The 23,334-nt window shown below is 40.2% G+C and overlaps 1 protein-coding gene across 2 annotated transcripts; it reads left to right on the forward strand.

The window, feature by feature from the left end:
• The first annotated feature begins 11,228 nt into the window (after positions 1–11,228).
• Positions 11,229–13,152, forward strand: LOC147889735 (GDSL esterase/lipase At1g71250-like). 2 transcript variants are annotated; one of them, XM_087391520.1, is made up of 6 exons: positions 11,229–11,533; positions 11,660–11,787; positions 11,917–12,156; positions 12,258–12,513; positions 12,653–12,784; positions 12,930–13,152. In XM_087391520.1, exons 1-6 carry the CDS (start codon positions 11,254–11,256, stop codon positions 12,932–12,934), a joined length of 1,041 nt encoding a protein of 346 aa, XP_087247646.1. In that variant the 5' UTR covers positions 11,229–11,253; the 3' UTR covers positions 12,935–13,152. The 2 variants fall into 2 exon arrangements, with proteins under 2 accessions (XP_087247646.1, XP_087247645.1); XM_087391519.1 differs by having other exon boundaries at positions 12,653–13,152.
• The last annotated feature ends 10,182 nt before the right edge of the window (positions 13,153–23,334 follow it).

Raw genomic sequence — 23,334 nt, forward strand, 5'->3', positions numbered from 1 at the left:
TGATCGACAATGCAAAGCATATTGGATGGGCACAATACTTTGCACACACCTTCAACTAGGTGGAATTGACTTACATGCAAAGTGGCATTCCCATCGCATAAGTACTTAATCGGATAACACACCTAGCAGCGTGTTTTTTTTATGGATGTGCATGATAGGAGCAAAAATAGTATTTAATGCTCGATGGACCATGCAAAGCATATCCGATGGGCACAACACTTTTTGTACACCTCAACTAGGTGGAATTGACTTACATGCAAAGTGGCACCCGCATCCGTACCTAGTGTTTGATTGGATAACGTACCTAGTAGGCTCATGTTTTTTTACGGATGTGCATGACACTAGAGCAAAAATAGTATTTAATGCTAGATTGACCATGCAAAGGATAACTTGGCATGTCCATCTGATGAGTATTTGATCGCATAACTTCTCCCACTAATAAATTAAGTACTAATTAAAAATTATAATAAATAAGTAGATTATTAAAAAGAGACTAATATTTATGTAATTGTTGCCACTGCAGCTTGCTTGCGAAGGACTCTCACAAAGGAGATGGCTATAGATTTTGTTCCAGGGATGGATGTGATTTTATGTAGCAAAAGAGAAGTAGTTGCATTTGCTACAATCCATGATAGTGATCCCAATTCTCTTTGCCACTTTCGAAGACTTGGCGAAGATAAGGTAGCAGTTACTGTATCAAAGATTCTTAGCGCACATGTTGAGCTAAAGTATAAATGTGGAGATATGGAAACACTTGGAGATGTTATGCCCTACAATACATCCAACAAATCATTTATAGCATGGGACAAAGATGAGACTTATGCAACAGACATTATCAAGAATACAAAGTGCACCACCTTGGATTTTACTATAGGGGACATTCTACAAATGAGATCATTTGCAAATAAGATTGTAGCAGAAGGTGAAGTATTGGGATTTGAACAAGTGGAGCAATGGTCATTTGCGCAGATGAGGATTCTAAAAGTCACTGATGATGGTATGGTTGATAACATAACATCCTTATGTGATCCCTACTATGAGGTAGGCAAGAATATGAGATGGAGCATGCAATTTTTAAACATGAGAAAGAGGCACGTGGTTTTCAATGATAAAGACAACGCATACTACAATATCAAAGGACCTAAAAAGCGTGCCCATGTGCCAGGCTCTATCACTTCAAATGTGGATGATTTCAATATACTCAATTATAGAAGTGACATCTTATCTGGAGTGGATGAGTTCATTGGTTCCAAGAAACAAAATGATTTTAGAAGCGAAGCCTTATCTGGGGTGGATGAATTCTTGCACAGTGAGAAGGGCAAAGGTTTCAATAGCGATGTCTTGTCAAGTGTGGATGAGTTCATGCATATTAACAAACCTGGTGTCAATCAAGGTTGTGGATTTGTGAAATCCATGCAAGATGTCCCAATGAGTGATGTTCTCTTAGGAGTGGAAGAGTTTCAAGGTTCTCAATACTCTCGTAGAATATTGAATTCATTGAATGGTCCTAAGAGTATGTTAAAAATGAGGATGAGATCAACAGAGGATTATTCAGTATTTAACTTTGATTGTGATATGAACAAGGATGCAACGACCAATCATGGATGCTTGGTTACAAACAAATGTGAGGAGAAGAAGTGCATAAATACAGATAACAATGTGTACGAGGAACGAAAACGGTCATACATATGCATGAAGAGAAAGAGAATCCAGGCAGATCCACAAAAGCAACCAAAGAGGAAGAGAGTAATGAAGGAGGAGAACATGTTAAATGCATTGGGATATCTATGTTGCAAGCGAAGATGTATGTGCTTCATTGATCTTGCAGACATCAGGGAATGTAGAGGACACGTGTGGCAAAGAAGGGGAAGCGAAAGAAATGAATACCTTCTCACAAGTCTCTCTTGCTTTCTTCAGAATGGCAATAAAAGGCTAAGTTCAAGACAAAAGGTAAAACCTCTCGTAAATGGAAAAAGGATTTGCAATAAGGCATATCGCAATATTACTGGATTATCCCATGGTACATATTGGGACTTAGTCACCAAGGCAAAGGGCGGCAACAAATTTAGCATTCACGGTAATAGAGGAAGGTCCAAATCAAGAATCTCAACTGTCAGGGCAGCAGCAATTTTACAAGACTTCATACATGAAAATGCTTTGCCTCAACCCCATATATCTACCAAACTCCCTAACGGTGACGCGATCACTGAAATGCACCTTCCAATGGGCTTGACAAAGCTCGAAGTATTTGACTCTATTGCAGAAAAGCAAAGGCAAAGAGGGGATGCTGTAGCTTCTTCTCATACTTTGTATACTCTTTGGAAGAAGAACTTTGGATATGTTAAAATCCCAAGGAGGCAAAAAATGTCAAAGTGCAATGTCTGTGATGATTTAAAGCGAGCGATTGAGAGTGCAACATGTCCAAATCAAAGGGAATTATACAAAAAAAACCAAAAATCTCATCATGACCTTATTCGACATTCCAGACAAAAATATGCATTTTGGAAGGAGCAAGCTATTTCGCATCCTGATGACTACATGTGTCTTATTGTAGATGGCATGGATCAGAATACAACAACATTGCCTCGTTTTGTTGCCACTCCACCTAAATTACAAGGAAAGCACTTTCTAAAGACACATCTATGTGGAGTGTTAGTGCATGGAATTAAGTTCTTTGCAGATATATGGATTGATTCCTTGCATCTACATGATAGCAATCAGGTTGTAACATCTATTATGAAGGCAATTCGCAATGTACATGCAGAAAAAGGTCGCCTGCCACCGACTTTGAGAATACAAGCTGATAATTGCTGGCGAGAAAATAAGAATGTACTTATGTTTGCCTTCTGCTCCATGCTAGTTGCTCATCGAATCTTCAATGAGGTCGAATGTGGATTTTTGTATGTTGGGCATACACATGAGGATATCGATCAAGTTTTTAGCACAGTCTCAAGGGAGCTTAAATGCAAGGATGTGGAGACAATAGATGACTTGGTAAGAAGATGTGGTAGGCAAGTTGGTGGTCGTAAGGAAAGTACAGTATGTGAGAGGCTCGAAAGAATGTATGATTGGAAGAGCTTCATTCTACCTTTCATACAAACAGGTGGTGATGCATTGACAGGTCATACCAATCCACACTACTTTCGTTTTTTTTTTAAAGATGAAAAACCCGTAATGCAATGGCAACAGTATTCTCATGATACAAAATGGGAACCTGAAGAACCTTACAGTCTCTTAACTTCAATTCCCAGCAAGGAAAGGTATCCAACATGGGCTCCTATACAAGAATTTAATGAGAGGTCTAATTGTGAAATAGATGGATTAAAAGCATTTATTACATACAAAGAGGAAATGCTCCAGAGATATCCTGATTCGAAGCCTGCTTGGAGAGAACACACTACCACTGTAATTAACAAGACACAAAATTTAATAAAGGACCTTGAGAGAATGCGAGGCTCAAAGGATGTCAAGGAAGAATGCAATATGTTTTGGCCAAATGTTCATAACGATTTGCGCCCAGCTCCAGTCTTTGAAAATGATTTTGTATCATTACTCCCACGTCCATATTGTGGACCGAAGAAGAGAGAGTTTATGCCACAAGTAGATATAGAGGTTGATTGTTTTGTTGTGGTTCGGCCATCGGATGATGAATATGAGAATGTGAAGTTTTGGGTTGCAAAAGTAGTTGATGTGCAAAGAGATGACCAAGGGAGAGCTACAACATTTACAGCGGTATGGTATGAGCCAAAGGGCAGGAAGGAGAATATGGATAACAACACATTATATACTAATTGTATAATGAAGGAGTGGGTCCCAAATGATGAAGCAGTCTCTCAAGTTTCGACAGAGACAATCATAGTGTCTTGGCATTCAAGGGCAAAGAAATCAAAGAAGCACATGGGATATGAGGTAGAAGGAAAAATAAAAATACCACAACAAACTATTTTGCATATACACGAATTTTTAAGGATGCTCGCCATGGAGGAAGTAGAAGGAGATAGCGCAAATGAAGAATGTCCATGATTAAAGCTTTGTATTGAAGTCCATTGATTCAGAAGGATTTTATTTGGGTACTAGGCAAGGAGCCAATCCAAGACAATTATAATCAGAGTCATCACCTCGTATGTCAAATAAGAGTCAAAATATGCACTGGATGTCACCCAAGGGTCAAGGCTTGCCAAGACACAATAGGGAGTTAATGCAGATGGCACCTGGCAAGGGACTATCACATTGAGCAATAAGACAATGGGGAGTCAATGCACCCAAGGGGCAAGGGTAGGCAAGATAACTTGTGGGAGTTAATGCAGATGGCACCTGTATTTTGCACTGGATGTCACCCAAGGGTCATACACGAATTTTTAAGGATGCTCGCCATGGAGGAAGTAGAAGGAGATAGCGCAAATGAAGAATGTCCATGATTAAAGCTTTGTATTGAAGTCCATTGATTCAGAAGGATTTTATTTGGGTACTAGGCAAGGAGCCAATCCAAGACAATTATAATCAGAGTCATCAACTCGTATGTCAAATAAGAGTCAAAATATGCACTGGATGTCACCCAAGGGTCAAGGCTTGCCAAGACAATAGGGAGTTAATGCAGATGGCACCTGGCAAGGGACTATCACATTGAGCAATAAGACAATGGGGAGTCAATGCACCCAAGGGGCAAGGCTTGGCAAGATAACTTGTGGGAGTTAATGCAGATGGCACCTGTATTTTGCACTGGATGTCACCCAAGGGTCAAGGCTTGGCAAGACAACAGGGAGTTAATGCAGATGGCACCTGGCAAGGGACTATCGCATTGAGCAATAAGACAATGGGGAGTCAATGCACCCAAGGGGCAAGGCTTGGCAAGACAAGCCTAGGTCAAATTATGCAGATGGCAACTGGCCTGGGACTGTCGTGACATTGAGCAATAAGACAATGGGGTGTCAAATTATGCAGATGGCACGAATTGAGGCTCTTTAAGAGCAACAATTTAAATTGTAAACATATGTTCAATCTATATCATTTTGGATATAAAGACTGTAGCTAAGAGCAACGTCTCTCAATGTAATCATATACATAATTTAGCTACAATTGCTATTATCCCTCTTTGGTCTTATGGCATCATGTCTTCTTTCTATTTATTAAAAGTTTTGTTAAATTTTGTGCATATTGCCGAGTGACAATGTTATTTTCATGAAATATTTAAGTCTCCTTTCATGGATTTATAAATTTATCATGTCAATGAAAAACGTCAAGGAAAAATATTTAAAATAATTAAATTAACAAATAACTTAGATATAGCTAGAATTTCTAATATAGGATTATTTCAAATTCTTGCATGTTGGTGTAAAAGTATAGATTGAAAAAACAATATTTGTATGTGAATATGATAGAGCCACAAAGTGAACTTTTGATTTGGGAAGGAAAAACGTCAAGGAAAAATATTAAAAATAATTAAATTAACAAATAACTTAGATATAGCTAGAATTTCTAATATAGGATTATTTCAAATTCTTGCATGTTGGTGCAAAAGTATAGATTGAAAAAACAATATTTTTATGTGAATATGACAGTGCCACAAAGTGAACTTTTGATTTGGGAAGAAACTTTTTAGAAAGTAAAATTTTGATTTGGAAAGGATATTTTCATAAAGTAAAGTTTTCATTTGGGAAGGATTTTTGGGCTTCGTCCAAAAACAACACAAAAAGTCCAAAATTAATGAAATAGGTGTTAGATTAACAACAAAGTTAGCGAGGGTTTTGAATTGTTGCTCATTGTTGCATCCTCACTAGACATTGAGTTTCCACGATAAGCTAGGAACTGTGGAGCAAATATCATTGCTTCCTGATAGTGACACGCCAATGCTACATGCTCTACCATTAGGTTAGTGTGTATCACCTACAAAATCTCTAGCTTGGATTCTATCCATTGTTATCAGTCTTCCATGAGCTGAACCAATTGATAATAAAAATGAAAGGTGCCCCTAGCCACTTGGTTGTGCTCTTGCCTTTCATGGAGCAACACCTGGGATGGAACCCAATGTGTCACAGTATATTTTAATGTGTGAAGATCTCCTAAGCTAGTCTCTCAAAGTTGCTGAAAATTGAAAAAATAAAATCTTGAGGCATAAAATGAAACAAGGGATCTATACCCTCACTTGGAAAGACATGTCTAGGGGCCAAAAGAAAAGGTACTTTCTATGTAGGGTTGGGGAGGTGTTTGCATTCCTTGGGTGACTTTCCACTCTACATCAAAGTGGTGCTCGGTATGGCTTCATTTGGCTTCCATTAAACAACTCAGGAATCACTTACTCTATAAGTCCTCAAACTATTTTGCACCATTATCAAAAACTTCCACAAGCCTATAGCCATTCCATTTGAGTTTAAGATTGGTTTTCAATGACCATAACTTCGCATTGTATAGCAAAACCAACATATCTGTCTTAAGATTCTCCCAAAACATAAGCCAATAATGCCATGCTTTTCTTAGTTTTGAATCACTTGCCCATATGTGTAGCTCATCCATCGCTCTAGTGGATGCACTCATCTATTGATTACTTTTGGTTCCCCAACTTGATGGTTTGTAGCTACTTGGACACTCAACACTAGAAATTCCAATGCTACAATTCCTTCCAAGCCAAAATCCATTCTAAAAGGCATTAAATTAGTGGTTACCTTGTAACATATGCAATAAGACCATAGTGCAACATGCAATTTAATATCTTAATCCTTGCAATGTGTACTTATTATCTCTCTGAGTATCAACTTGAGAGGTTTACTGGTTGTCTTGGCATGTCCATTGCATCGAGGATAGTATATGTATGGCCACTTGGTGTACAACCATGAACTCTTTAGTCACCAATTGAAAAAATTTGTTCATGAAATGAGTTCTCTAATCATTGACAAACTCAATCAGACAACCATATTTGTAAATAATGATTTAAAACATAAATCTAGCAATGGTATGAGATTCTCTCTCAAGGCTGTGGCTTCTACCCCCTTAGTACCATATTTTGTGGCTACCAGAATGTATTTACTATGTGTAAACCAAATCTGGTTCTTGAAAGGACCCATGTAATTTAAAACCTAACATTGTAATTCTCCCCACGGTTGGCTTGGCTATAGTGGTGTGTGACCTTATGGAAGTAATCTCCGTGTTCTTTGATAGATGTCACATTCCACTTAGTGACCATGTTAATACTTAAAGTGCTCCACCACAATCTTGGATACAAAACATTTTGAGCCCACCACTAATCTAGCTGGCCGAGTAGGTGCTTGAATAACTACAATGAGAGTACAATGGATTGTTCATGTGCTACACCTATAAGGATGTACTTTCAAGCCCTCAAAGAAGCCTCAAAGCTATCTATCTACACTTATCTTTAGGCATATAATCGGACAAAAGTTCCATGTGGTTGGTATTGTAGCATCTTGTCATACTCGACTTCTAAAAAACCTATTGCAATTAATTAGCATATGGTAGGTCAATAGTGACTCCCCTTAGCATCTCCTAAGGCCAATAAGCAAGAAAATTAGTTTTCTCTTCCATCATGTGATTTACCCAATTTATGATAATGTTAAAATTGAACTCTTGCATAGCAACATCCACTGTACCAACCTCCTTGGATTATGACTTTGTTAATCAAAATATAACAAAGACTAATGGTCAACATAAAATTGAATGGATACTTTTATACACTATGTACCATTCCAAGTCGTCACACTCGGTCATGCTATGTGCATAAACAAAGGACCTCCACACCATATCATTGCAAAGCACTTTTGGCACACAACAAATGAGCAAAAAACCTTTTTAAAGGTACTTTGCTTCAAAACTATTCGCAAGAATCTAGCATTCAAATTCCAAGAATCTTTCTAGCTCTCCCATTGTAAGCGAATGACCTATGAAAAACAAATAACCCATCTAACTAGCATACCAAGTTTTGGTAGAATCCTATCCATGAGGACTTTACAAGTATGAGGACATCATAGCCTATCATCTCTATCTCACCAAGCTTTCTTGTCGTAGTCTTGTGATCTATGTTTCTCATCCACCTTGCAACAGACTTGTAGCACCCAATTGACTTACTCATTAGAGATAAAAGGAAAACCCGTGCTCATATGAGTAGAAATTGTGTCAACATACAACTATGCCATATTCTCGACTAAGCTCCGTGGCCAAAGAGTTCTCTAACACCAAAAGCTTAGTTGTCAAAAGATGCTCCAAGGACATGCCCCTCACCCCACCCTCTCTCCATCATGTATATACACACTTTCCTTCACTCTGATAGCAAGCCTTCATTACCGTTCGAGCAAGGATGTTTGATGGGCACTCCATGTCTTGGAGGAGGGACGAACTAATAGAGGGAAATGAGCTGTCATGCATGCATTAGCCCTTAGACTCCAAGCTCTCCATGATTACCCCTAATAGGTTGTGCACATGAGCTCATTTGTGTGCAGTTGGACTATGCACCACTTGCACATTGGCTGCACATTTGAAACCCCCCTTAATGATAATTAGAGATTCATGGAGTTTATTTCCACTCTACTGTGAATTTGCAAACCGACAACTACTGGGTTGTAAAATTCCCCCCTCCCTCTCTACACACCTTACATCTAGAAGCCACATGGTAGTGAAAATATCTCCTTGGACTGGTCATTGTAGATCGCGATGGGGTGGCATAGAGGTGTTCAAATTGGCACCTCGCCAAACCAAGGTAACAATTTGTGCACCTAAGGGTGCATAAATGTGCCCTATTGCAAAATCGTGTGGCCTTAGATGATGCACTCCAAGTTGTACATAGCCCCTAAGTCTCCGAAAAAGAAAATTCTTTGTGCCAAAACAGATGAAAGTTTTGACTTTAAACTTGTGGTCCATAAATATTTATGAGCAAGACAATTGTTTCCATTGGTCATGTGTTCTTTTTCATTAAGTAATGAGGAGAAAATGTAAGTAGCATGTGCATAGGCCATAGGCCTCAAAAAAAGAAAAGTCTTTGTGCCAAAAGAGATGATGTGTGGACTTTAAACATGTGGTCAACAAATATTTATGAGCAAGACAATCGTTTCCATTGGTCATGTGTTCTTTTTCATGAAGCAATGAGGATGAAAATTGTGATAACTTTGAAATGCATACTTCAGAAATGCTGATTTGGAGAAGGGAATGGCCTCCTTCCATAGGGTCCACATGTGGTGCGCATTTGGCCATTTGTGAGCGAGGCAGATGGGAGGGTGGCGATGGCCATCAGGCCACACACAAGGAGTGGACTTGAAGGTTGGAAGTAGAGAGGGTGAAAATCAAAAGGCAGGGGCTCAATGAGTGAAGGCCTGATGAACGATGCTCGAGGCCCCGATTGGCTGGGCACTTGGGTGGCGAAACGATTCCATGGATTTTTGCTGAACTCCATCTCATTCAAAAAAGTGTGTGCGAGTTGAATAAATGTGAGCAGTTGCACCCAGATGCGAGCATCTATACTTCTATACTATTTATTAAGGAGAGGATCCATGTGCCCTTCAAAAGCTACGCCACATGGAGACATTTTGCGGCTTGGTGAAGCTCCCTAGAGGTTTCGAGAAGAGGAAGAGGAGTCAGGACTCAGGAGGTCCGTGGAGGCAGGAGAGCTTGCGTCATGATGATGATATCGGGAAAGGGGGGGATTGTTGTAGATCTGGGGTAGGTGCAGGCGCAGAGTGGCTGAGGTGGCACAGTGTGCAAAGAAATGGACAATCAATTGCGTAGGGCTCAGAGTGAGAGCTCTTAGCTCTTAATGGCATGGTTAGAGACTGCCACATGGATATGGACAACGCAATGGGACATGTGGCACTAATCGCGAAGAGATGACACATGGCATCAACGGCAAGATGTAAGAGAAGGACACAGAGAGAGAGAGAGAGAGAGAGAGAGAGAGAGTGGGGGGAGGGGGAGGGGAGAGAGAGAGAGAGAGAGAGAGAGAGAGAGAGAGAGAGGGAGAGAGGAGCACACATATATATATATATAATAAAGAGAGTAGACAAAAGAGCAAGAGAGAGGAGAGGATAGAGAGAGAGAGAGAGAGAGAGAGAGAGAAGAGCATATATATATATATATATATATAATAAAGAGAGTAGAGAGACGAGCGAGAGAGAGGAGAGGATAGAGAGAGAGAGAGAGAGAGAGAATACAATATATTATATATTTCTTATAATATATAATATTTATATATTATATTACATATATATATATAAAGATAATATTATATAATATTATTTATATAATATATAGGTATATAATTCCTAAGAGGGAGAGGGGAGGGGAGAGGAGAGGGAGCACGAGAGAAGAGGGAGGAAGGGGAGGGAGAGGGAGCAGGGAGGAGAGAGGGAGAGGCTGGAGAAGAGTGAGGAGAGGCTGAGCTAAGGTTAATCGGTAGAAGTAGCGAAGCGATTAATTATCACCTTGAGACCCAACGGAGGAGGTCTTTTACCGGGAAACACACATTTGAACACATCAACACATGTGACGAGTCACTCAAAATTTTGTAGACCTCCCTAGCTATAGAGAGATATACAAGAAAAATCAGTTATTAGGAGCTTGTACTAGAGAGGTGCGTAAAAGAAGGCTTCAACAACCACTTCGAAGTTGGGCCAGCTGTTTGCTCATAACGAGTCACCGATTCACGTCCCATCCTTTATCGACATCGAGTAATAAGTAGCGTTAGGACAATGTCCCATAACTTATAAGAACTTTTGCAAAGAGTGCCAAACCAACGTTAGCAATCCTAGATTCCCATTCCAAACTGCCAAGTTATTATCCAAGCTCTCGAGTATGAGTCTCGAGTCTGGACACACACACAACACTCCACTCTGTCGATGAGCATGGAGTACTAAAATCTTCCATCGAGTACTGAAATCCTCGGTTACTGATATTTGCGAATAATGAAGCTTTTCATGACGAGAATCTATCTCCATGTAGTCACGTACGTTTGCATGCAAGCATTCAAATGTGGTAGCTTTACTACCTCGCCTACTCTGCCGCACGTCCTCAATCAAGAGAGCGAGACCGTCGTCTTCAAGACCCACATGGCACAGACACAGATTCAGAGTCAATTTCTCAAAGCTTCTACAATCTACCTTCAAGGCGTTTCTCATTGCTCAACCATTACCTCTCTTCTATGCTTCAATTGCACAACGTGGATGCATAACTCGCTTTCCCGACTAGACATTTCTAAGAAGCTCAGCTGCTTTTTCATCCCTTCGCTCTTCTTCTCTCCTTCATCTTCGTTGGTCAGCTTTCATGGCTCTCCTCTTCTCCTCTCGCCCACTCCTTGTTTTGCTGCTCTCCAGCTGCTGCTTCTCCTCCCTGCTCGCCCAGCAGCCTTCCCCCTCCTCCTCCTCCTCCACCACTCCACTCTCTTTCCCCGCCTACTTCATCTTTGGAGACTCCCTCGTCGATGTCGGCAACAATAACTACATCAACTCGGTCGCCAGAGCTAATGCTCTCCCCTACGGAATCGACTTCCCCACCGGCCCCACTGGTCGATTCTGCAACGGGAAAGTCGTCACTGATTTTCTGTGTAATCCCCCTCAACGCCCAATGTTAGCTCCATGCTATTCGTTACCATCGTATTCGTAATGTGGTCTTCAATATATCCCTTTGCTATTAGTTACGTTTCTCTGTGACTAATCCTCGGTTGCTGCAGGTGAGCTCATTTCCCTACCATTCCCTCCTCCCTACCTCGCACCCACAACGAGGGGTAAAGCTCTTTTGCAGGGAGTGAACTATGCATCGGCAGCGGCTGGTGTTCTGCGAAGCACCGGGTACAACTTTGTGAGTGATCATCATCCATGAAAAGAGATGGCGTTGCTCGGCGTTGGCTCTGAACTTTGTACTTGCACGGGCTTAGGCGTGCCCGAGTGTTAAACAAGCCTCAACTTATCTGATGTTCATGTCGTGCAGATCGGGCGAGTCGACTTCGACACTCAGATAACTTGGTTCGCCAACAACATCCAAGAAATACAAGGTCTGCTAGGCACGTCAGCGACACAAGACCTGCTAGCAACGTCGTTGTATTCCACCTCGATCGCATCAAACGATTACATCAACAATTATCTGTTACAGAACTCCCCCGTCTCTCTTCAATACACAGCGGAACAATTCCAGCAAGTCGTCCTTGACAAATTATCCTCTCAACTGACGGTAAGTTGTGTCAAGTCATGAGACCTCGGGAGGTCTGGCGTCTCTGTTGGCCCCCCTTGACTTTTCTTCTGGTGTTTTGTGGATGGAGGTTTTTAATGCAGCAATTGTACAACTTGGGAGCCAGACTGGTTACCGTATACAACATTGGTCCCATCGGATGCATACCTTCACAACTGGCCCGAACGAAAAGCGCCAATGGAGAGTGCTCAGCGTCTGTGAATGATCTAGCATCGAACTTCAACCAGGGCCTGAAAGCCCTCTTGCAACAGCTGAATGCGCAGCTGCCAGGGGCTAAACTTATTGATATAGACGCTTTTAATCCTGTTCTCGCTTATCGCAACGACCCACCAAAATACGGTGCGCGCTACCTTGCTCTCCGTCTCACGTTTTTTTTCGATTTTTGGGGTGAAAACTCTCTCACTCAGGACTCACGCACGAAAACATAAATATATTTCGAATTAGATTCAACGATTTCTTATACTGCGTGTTTGAGCAGGTTTCAAGATTGGTGATACAGCTTGCTGCGGCGCTGGCAGATACAAAGGTCAGCTCATTTGCCTGCCATTTGTCCAGCCATGTTCTGACAGAAAGGATTACGTCTTCTGGGATGCCTTCCACCCGACGGAAGGTGCAAACAAGCTGCTTGCCAATACCATATATCAAAGGTTGTTGGAATAATCCAGTTACGAGTGACCACGCAGTTGCAAAAGTATGATCAGGAACAAGGAACGTAGAACATATTATCAGCTAATACTTTTCAGAATTGTGACCAGTTTAAATCTCAGGGAAGCCTCCTCGTCATGATGTGCTGCAAAATCTCACATGGCAACGCTTGAATCTGCGAAGCCGTAGGACTATGTTAAGGTGTTACCGGGCTTTGTCAATGGTGGTCCCCTTCTCTCTCGCCTCTTGTCCCCCCTTCCTCTTTCCCGTTTTTCAAATGAGAGGGTCATTTTGCATGATTCTTGAATCTGTCATGTCACATCTCCATGACACACGAATTAAAGTGCTCTATTTGATTATACAAAATGGCTTTTCATAAGTAGAGTTTGGTTCAACTTACACTTAAAGTACGAGAGGAGAGGAAAAAATATAGGCATTTCAAATTTCACATTTATTGAAGGGATATAATTATTGATCAAAAATTTCTTAGTAGGGTTGTATAAAAAAGGTATAAAGTGGTTATAGAGGGTTTTTTTAATACCTTTTGAATGCATGTTGTATACATGGCTTACATAAGGTGGAACCACCCTCGGGTTTGATTGTTATCCCAATGGAAGGAAATGCCTACCTATTGTTGTTGGGGAGAACTTGGTTGAAGATTCTTAAGGTCTTTCATAATTGGGATATTGAAATAGCGACTATTAAGATTGGAGGATGAATGTTTTTATCAAAGCTATGATTATATACTAATATAAAATTTTGATGAAAGTTTATAAGCTCATTTTTAGTTTTACAATATGGTAGAATGTAGTATTGTTTTATATTGTTTTATATTTTTTCTTTTGAACTTTGAAGAAATTAGTGTAAATTTTGGTAAATTTTGAATTTTTTTATCGTAAAAAATTTAGATCTTGACATTAGGGCATAGAAACTTGCTATGTCAATATAAAAGTTTAGTTTCTTAACAAAACTAACTTGAAAAAATCATCCATGGATTGGAAATATAGAGGTGCAAATTTTGAAAAAATCATCCATGGATTGGAGATAGAGGTATGAATTTCTACAAACTTGCATAAGGTATCGAGTAGTTGTCAGCTCATATTTATCTTAAGGTGAAATACTAATCTCAAGGATATTGAAACTTGATTGATGTAATGAAAATTCTGCTTATGGGAAAGATTGAAATATTCTAACTAACTTTAAGTAGAAGTTGAAAGAAGAGAAATGGTAGAATTGTAGCACTTGTTTCCTTGAAATTTGTAGTGCACTAGATAGTTGATCCTAGAATTATAATTATTCGGCTTAGAATAGAGCGTTTCATAATAGAGCCAACTTAGGAACCTAACTTGGGGACACTTGATGAGTCACAAATAATGTGGCATGGGTAGATGATCACTTCAAGCTATTAAAACTCTACTCTTGCAATATAAGGATGTGCATGGATTTATAAATTTTTGTGAGGAGTTCCACCTAAGTTATGCTAGCATAGAATTCCATTGGTACTAGATGCCAAATGTATGCTTAAGTAGAAGTATAGAATGAATCCTTACTGTGCAAAGCAAGTTAAAGATGAGCTTGACCAACTCATTTGAGCAGGGTCAATCTATGAAATAGATCACAATGATTGGTTCTTTTTAATCATAGTAGTGCCTAAAAAGATTGGCAAACTCTGTGTTTTCGTGAACTATCGAAAGCTAAACATCCAAATAGTACAAGATCTCTTTTTGATTCCTTTCACACATGGAATCCTTGACGAAGTTATAGGCCATGAGATGTACTTGTTTATGGAATGGTTACAGTGGATATAATCAAACTTCTATCGCACTCAAGGATCGACCAAAAATTGCTTTCATAATTGAATGGGGTGCATATGCTACTAAGGCAATGCCATTTGGTCTACGGAATATACCATCTACCTTTCACTTTATTTAGATGATTTTTGTGTCTATTCGGTAGTTTCTATGCATCTTGTATATCTTGAAAAAGCCTTTGACTAGTGCAAATACGCATAAATTTTCCTAAACTTGGTCAAAAGAGTTATTTGTGTATGGGTTGGTGTATTGCTCAATCATGTCATTTCCAAAGAGGTTATGTAGGCTAAATAAAAATAAGATCTGAGCCATGGAAACGATGCACGAGCAAGAGAATTTGGCACGGTTAAGGTCTTTTGTTGGATTCATTAGCCTCTATGAACAATTTATAAATGATTATTCCTAGATTGTAGTACCATTATATGAGATGAAAAAGCACCAAACTTCAATGGACTCAAGAATTTAATTTAACATTTTTATGAATTGAAGAAATGAGTATCTAAAGCACCCAAACTATGACAAGCAAGATGGGATATCATTTTTCATGTGCGTGTAGATGCCTTAGGATATACTATTGCTATCATATTAACACAACTAAAAGGAAAATTTAATTATCTAGTGTACTATGCAAGCCAATTGATGACCTCTCCCTAAGTACATATTGGAATGGCTAGTAGCTTAGCATTGGTTGAGAAGTTGAGCAAAATTGAGTAAGTGGTGGAAGGGGTAGGAAGCAAAGAAGATGGTTGTTTGTTCTGGAGCGCAAAAATGGGAGGAGTGGAAGGTTGTGGGGAAGAAGGGAAAGGCCAAGATGGTGGAATTGGATTGGGGGAAAGTCTCAATAGGGAGGCTCAACATGTTTGGATGAGACTTGGGAGGTTCTAGTCTCTACAGGTTGTTGTGTCCCTCAGCTATGTGTCAATGAATCTGAGAGAGAAATGAATTTCCACTCATTCAAGGGAATGCTTTTGAAGATTAACATCTGTGGTATGTGAACTTACCATAAAAATTACTCTCTGGAGGACAAGTCTTCAAAGGTACCTTTGCATGAGGTTGTAACAAGAAATGGCTCTCATCTTCTAGGGTCCACTCCGAAAAGGATGAAGGATGTTGCAAGGAAACTTGGCACCGCTAAGGAACATTGCTTCCATTTTTTGTGTGATGCATATGACCTCTTGCCTCAATGAGGTTTAGGGTCATAGAGGTAGAAATAGTAATTCTATGCTGCACTCTACCTTCATTTTATCATGGATGTTGCAAGGGCACTACAATCCTATCAAACAGATTGTGTGGATGAGAGGTGAATCTAGGAATTGTTCTTCCATATAGCAATTGAAATGTGGGGAAGATGATCGGTTTTGATGTTCAGTTAGAAAGCTAGGCATTTAGGTTTGGGTGAACTATGCACATAAAGGGATAGGGGTATAGCAATCTTAAGTGAAGAATTTTGTTTTTCATAACGATGCATTCAAAGATCAAAGGGGGCGCATCTTCACTGTGGAAGTTTCTTTGCATGGTTTTACATTATTTTAATGTGGTTTCTACCTATGCCCCTACTTGTCCAAGTGAGAGAAGGGTATAGTGGTAGTTTTCAGATAAAAAATTGGAAGGGTGTTTTGAACATGAACAAGAAAATGGAGGATAGATCCCATAATTGTAGGAGAAAGTTGCATTTGGTTGAAATGGTGGATGGAAATTTGAGGGATTACTCTGATGAGAGACCACACTCAACATCATGTGATTACATGTGCATAGCACTAACACATATAGAGTGTTATAAAGGAAAGGGTTAGATGCCATAACCCTAACCCTAAATGGGTTTGTATATATTCTGCATTTTCAACTTAATCTATAGTCAGTCATTTGTGGTGTGCTCTCTAGTTGTGCCCTCTCTCCTCATCTCCACTCTTCTCCTCTCCCCTCTTCATATTTTGTAATGATATCAGAGCTCCCTTGCCTTCCATTGAGGCATTGCGATTTGTATGAGAGAGTGTGATTGATTGAGAGATCGAGAGATCGCGTGTTCTCTTCTGTTGAGACTTCTTCTTTATTGTGAGAAAATCCCATTGATGTGAGAGGAATTTCCATCCATTCATTTTCTTGAGAGTTCTTTGAGAGAATTCCGTCCATGAGAGTTCAAGATTCAATTCATTACTGAGAGGGAGATTTCCATTCATTTGAGAAGAGAGAGAGATAGGGAGTGTTCTTAGTAACCTGAGTTTGAAGCTATTCTAGATTGCAATTCAATCAAGTCTGGCATGATGCTCCGGGCACATTTGAAGTAATGGTCAATTTTTTGAAGGCTTTCAGTCCACTCTCTTCCTATGCTCCAATCACAGCACGTTCTCCTGCTTTGAAGAACTGATTCTCCACAATAGTCCTGTGGATCTCTTCCTCAAATGTGAAAAAGAAGCATTCCTTACAAACCTACTGAAGAGTTTTTAGGCCCACAAAGAGCTGGTCCTCTTTCCAAGAAGATGTCCCATGCCACTACAGCCTCAATTTCAATGCGGTTTTGGTTTTTGTGTGGCCACCCAAATACAAGGGAAGCAATCCATCTCAACAACTCCAAGTTCTCTGTTTTATAGGCATTGTTGTCTAACCTTAGGACCGTCAGTCAATTTCTTGAATTCAAGGCCTCAACGTAGCTCCAAAGCTATGGGACAGCAAGCCTCAGCCCACTAGCCTTGCTTCTTTGGCTCCCATAGCCACCATTAGTGACTCAAGCACTCCAAGAGACCATCTCCTACATGCTCTCATGATCTGCATATGAGTTGCAAACAAACATTGATGGCCACGGCTCACAACCTATAGCACCAACTTGCTCACGAGCTGCATACCAGCCTCCGACATCTTCCATCCCATCACTCACTACCTATAACACCGGCCTCCATCTACGCATCAACAACTAGTCACAATAGAGATGGCACAAACAACGAGCCATCTGTGACTGGCTCTACGACCCTGATGTCGCCATATCTCCACACACAACACTCTTCCAAAGCCAGAGAACAACCGACTATCCTCAACTCGACTGCATGCAAAAGAACGTCTACCTCCAAGCCTCTCCAAGAGATGAACCTCTGACAGGGGCTCTACAAATGCCTTCTACAAACGGCTCCACCAAGCATAGCTCTCGCCCGCAGTCGACTGCCAAGGTATACAATGCACTACTTCAGCCACGGAATGTAAACGGTCGGCAAGCCCTCTAAGCCACCTCCAAGGTCCTTGATTGCAGCTGAGCGACGTAGCCTAAGGTGCTGCTTGCAACAGGCTCCAACGAGCCAATCTATGTGCAGCCCCTTACTACCGGCTCCCTGCAACACGACCTTCTCTGCGAGGCTGCCTCCTACGACCTCTCCAAAAGCCTCTCCAAAGCCATAGATGGCCTGCTTCGACGATGGAATCTTGAAGAATCCGTCAGCAACCTCCACGATTCCGGCCATCCACACCTTACCCTTAGTGTCACCACACCTCAAGGGTGGTCCAGTACTTAATATGTGGCAACTTATTTACCACGTCATCCTCATCTATCCATGTCACACTTGCCACATCATTTCTCCACAATCTTCTACCATGTGGCTGATAATACCGGACCTTGATTAGTCCAAGGTGACCAAGTTTAAATTTTGGCCACGTGTCAAGGTGACCAAGGTCTAGTCAAAGTAACCCACTAAGGTGAGGTTAGGTCAAGGCAGTGCCACCTGAACACACATCTGCCCCTTGCTAAGCACTAACTGTACCCCTACCAGGCACACTGTATGTGACCACTTGTGCCACCTCATCACACAGTGTCCCAGTGGGACACCCCTGCACGTGTACACAGTGGCCACATCATCATTTTTTCACTCCTTTTGCCCCTCCACCTAGATCAAGCCGTATCTCTTGATCTAGGAAGAATTTGAGGGTGCTCCAAAAAAAAAAATTGCTCAATTTTTTGTGCTCTACGTGCTTGTCACATCATGTGTATATTTTGGTGCAAGTTGTTCACACTTTTGAGTCTCGTCGACAAATCCACTTCCTACACACACATCAGCCTCTACATCGATGCATCTGACTTAGCACATAAAAAGAACCAAAGAAAAAGAAAGTATTTGCAGTTCTTTTCTTCGATCGATGGTTGGTCTAAATCTAGATCAAAGTAGACTAGATCTCCATAGAGGAGACTATTTGAATTTCTCCATATTGTCAATCTAAGCCATGCCCAAAATTCTGGACTAGTTCCTACTTGGAGTCAGTCCCTACGCTCACATATGGTTTCACATCATCACATTACTTGAAACCTCATGTTCATCAATTCAGTGAGTAGACTTCAGAGTGTTCAGAGGAATTGATTGATTATTTAGTGGGCAAATAGCACATGATTTGATTTCACACACACATGCCATCATTATAAAGCCTATTTGGCTATTTCACGGCATTGTGCATAAGTTATTCCAGCCTTGTAAAGCCTCTTGGCTATTCTTGGCATCATTTGCCACAAGCCTTGTACTAGGTTGGATTATATATTGCAGTTCTACCTTCATCGACAATATGTGGGGGCCTTTGTGCTTACATCATCACTTAGGTCACACACTAGACACATCATAGCACTAGATGTGCCTCTACAACACACACACACACACACACACACACACACACATGTGACTCCCTTAGATGCACACATGCACCATAGAGCAAGCCCTTGACCATAGTTATCCCAACATACCTCTCCTCAAGGGTTTGCCTCTTGCAATGTCAAGGATACATGTAGTCTCATAGTTTCTCATGCCATCTCATGGTGGTCACACATGGCTATCTCATGCTAGCAAAGGTGCCTAAGGGTCAAGGCTGGGATAGACCAAACACATATCACATGGCCTACATCATATGGTGACTAGAGGTGATTTACAAAAGACATGACAATCTTTTTGGAGTACTACTCCACGCAGAGAAACTCGAAATTTGACCAAGTGATGATAAACAAAAATTCAAAGACAAATTGCTCAAAAGGCAAAGTCCTTATCTTCTACCACAAAGTTGGATGCTTCTTTTACTGATGGAGTTCTCTCTTCAACCAGATATGCTTCATTTTCCTTGGAGTTGTAGTAGGAGCCATTTCTCTCCTCTTCCAAAAGAGAAGCTTCAATATCCACCAAGTTGTATGTAAAAGTGTTGCTATACTCTTCATCTAGAAGAATTTTGAGTAAAACTTGTGCACCAAATACCTTTTCAAGTTGTACCCAAACTTCATGTGAAGTCTCACACCCATCTATGTGATGAGTTTATGAGTCACTAAGTCCCAATGCTATGATAGCAAGGACCTTTTCTTATTGGACTATCCATTATACTTCCCTTTTTTTTAGGATGGTGAACTTCTTGTTCTCCATAATCTTCATGAAGTGTCTAAGTTTTATCTTGGTACCACAACATATTATCTTGATCATGTCACATTTAAGCTCATCACTTAATACAATCTTTTTAGACATCAAGGTCAAGGTAGAGCACCCAATGAAAAGTGATGATTTTCTATATATGTCACTTATGAACAAGTAAGTACCTTTGGGCAACTCCTTCACCTTCTAAAGACATGATATTGAGTAGGTCTTACCACTTGATATATCATTCAAGGGTAGTGTCTATATGCTTACAACCAGTATCTCTCAACACAAGTCACCTATCTTCAAAATGATAACTATCCCTTTGCAAATGGCACTCAAACATAGATAATGTAAACATCATCACCATAAATGACAAGTACCATGACACTTGTGGAGTCCCTTTCGGAGTCAATACTTGGTCAAACAGAGATCTATTAGTGCAGCCAGCTAAGACACATATAGAATAAAAATTTTGACTGGTCAAACCTCTAGGATGGTCAAAGTTTGACCATATTTTAACTATTTCCCCCAAATCGAACAATCTAAAGTTGGAGGGTGCAATTGAGGCTGTAGAGAAGGGCATTCAAGGGGCTTTTAGAGACAAATGAAAGGCCTAACATTAGAGAAGATCCTTAGGAGAGGATAGGTGAAAAAATGGGCTGCATAGTCTATGGGAATCGCGCCTTTTTCAGATGGTCTTTTGCTCTGTTCTCAACATTCTGTCAACCATTGTCCACCAAAATTCATCAGCACCTTCCCAAGAGTGTCTCCCAACAGACACTCAAAGGAATTGACGAGATATGGCTCCAGTAGGCTGAATTGCACAAAATTTCCACGAGCAGTCTAAGTGTCAGCACGAGCAGTAAAAGCTGAATTGCGTAGATCCCAACAGTGAAGACATGTGCCTTAACTAGATAAAGCTACATCATGAAGCATGCTAAAAAATTAATGGTTGGATGTTGAGATATGGCACCTCCAATCATCGATGACTACAACAGATATTGTTGGGTCTACTTTCTAAAAGACAAATCTAAGGTCTTTTCTAGATTTCAAGAATTTAAAGCCATGGTAGAAAACTAGATAGGCAGAAAGATCAAAGTCATGAGATCAGATAGAAGAGGTGAATACATGTCCAACATTCATAAACTTTTTTAGAAGTCACAGCATTCAAAGACAATTCACTTATGCAGATACTCCTCAACAGAATGCAAGAGCTAAAAGGAAGAATGCTACTTTAGCAAAATGCTCAGTGAGAAGCATCTTCCGAATCAGTATTGGGCAGAAGCAATCAGCTTCCTATCGAACTGATTCAGGGTATGACACCTTATGAAGCATTCACTAGACACAAGCCACGCATTGGGCATCTCCACATATTTGGTTGAATAGCATATGCCCACATACATGATGATCATCGCAAGAAATTGGATGCGAAGTCACGTAAATGCATCATGGTTGGCTTTAGTGAAGAAAGCAAAGCATACAAGTTGTATGCTCCCATCAATTGCAAGGTCATTATCTCCAAAGATGTAATCTTTGATGAGGAATGAGAATGGGAAACCTCAAATACACAGGAGATAAATTCATTGATTTCACAGTCATCTACAAAAAAGGTTGATGAAGAAGAGCAAGAATTGCCAGAAACACCCCGAGAAGCACCATAGCAATTCAGACAGTCTACTAGGGAAAGCAGACCTCCAACCAGATTGACGTATGCTCAAAAAGGCAAAGCAATTTAAGATGAAACCACCAACTATGCTCTTATGACTACCATCATGGCTATAGAAGAGCCAGTGTACTTCGAAGATGTACTAGACAAGCCAAAATGATAAACTACTATGAATGGAGAAGTAGATTCTTTATACAAGAATAATACTTGGGAATTATGCGACCTTCCACCACGAAAGAAGGCCATAACAAACAAATGGGTATGCAAAGTGAAGTAGAATCTAGATGGAAACATTCAAAGATACAAAGCCAGACTAGTTGCAAAAGGATTTGCACAACAATATGGTCAGGATTATAATGAGACATGCTCCGGTAGCAAAGATGGATTCCATATGGTTATTGATATCACTAGTGACACTCAGCAGATGGAATGTGTATCAGCTCGATGTCAAGAATGCATTTCTCAATGGTTAGCTAGATGAGGAAGTCTACATGCAATAACTAGCAGGTTATGTTGAAGCAGAAAAGGAGAATCAGGTTTGCCATCTCAAGAAAAGTCTCTACGGCTTAAAGCAAGCACCCAGAAGTTGGTACAATAGAATCAACAAGTATTTTTTTGATCTAGGATACATGAAATCCAATGTAGATCATACTTTCTACTACAAAGTTCAAGGGGAACACATTACTATTACACTTTTGTACATAGATGATCTAATTGTGACCAGAAGCAAGGATAGCTTCATCAAAAAGCTAAAACAAGGCTTATCTACTATAGAGTTTGACATGAAAGATATTGGACTTATGCACTACTGTCTTGGAATTGGGTTCTGGAGAGATTCAGACAACACCTTTATGAGTCAACTCAAATATGTTGATAGTCTCCTGAAGAAGTTTGATATGGCAGATTGCAAGATTGCAACCGCTCCCATGCAATAAAGTTTAAAACTTACAAAAGATTCAGACAGGTACTACAATCAATGACAGGTACTATAGAGAGCTCATCAGATCTCTTATATATCTGACTATCACACGGCCATATATTTGTTATGCAGTAAGCTCACTAGCTCAATTTATGGCAAATCCAAAACAGTCTCACTGGAATGCAGCCAAAAGAGTCTTGAGATACATCAGAGGTACAAGACAGTTTGGAATAGAATACAGAGGAAGCCATCCAAGGTTGCATGGATACTGTGACAATGACTATACTAATGAGCAAGCTAATCAAATAGGTCTGCAATTTGGTATTCTATCCAAAATGGTTGCACACACTACCACATCTTGAACTTCAAGGAGGGGAAGGATCTACATCATACAAAGGTCAATGAACATTAGAAGAGAGGAAAATTTTTAGAGATCAATCATGATTAAAGGAAACAATACTATAATCATAAGCAACCTATGTATTGATTTATATTTTATGGTCTTTTAATGTAATTCACACACACAAAGTCCAATATCAAAAGATAATTTTCAAGTCTTTTTACCATCATTTTCAATCTTGGTAGTTGCCATTATGTAGGCACTAATTTTGACCCATCCATTGCATATTTTTAGCCATTTTCAAGCTACGAAGGTCGAAATCAAAGTCAAATGCACTCACTTGAAAGATGCAATTAAGCATTGTGTATGCACCTCAGATCTAGACAAAGACTAGAACTTGCATACTTTTGCAAGATTTC

This window comes from Dipteris shenzhenensis, chromosome 20, assembly GCF_047967505.1.
Source record: "Dipteris shenzhenensis isolate YYH24624 ecotype China chromosome 20, Dip_SZ_1.0, whole genome shotgun sequence".
In the NCBI taxonomy this organism is placed as follows: domain Eukaryota; kingdom Viridiplantae; phylum Streptophyta; class Polypodiopsida; order Gleicheniales; family Dipteridaceae; genus Dipteris; species Dipteris shenzhenensis.

Bases quoted from the DNA above. Each gene is read 5' to 3' on its own strand.
- LOC147889735 (XM_087391519.1), top strand. From the start codon at position 11,254: ATGGCTCTCCTCTTCTCCTCTCGCCCACTCCTTGTTTTGCTGCTCTCC. The intron at 11,788-11,916 runs GTGAGTGATCAT...CATGTCGTGCAG, and splicing joins GAAGCACCGGGTACAACTTT to ATCGGGCGAGTCGACTTCGA. The intron at 12,157-12,257 runs GTAAGTTGTGTC...TTTTTAATGCAG, and splicing joins AATTATCCTCTCAACTGACG to CAATTGTACAACTTGGGAGC.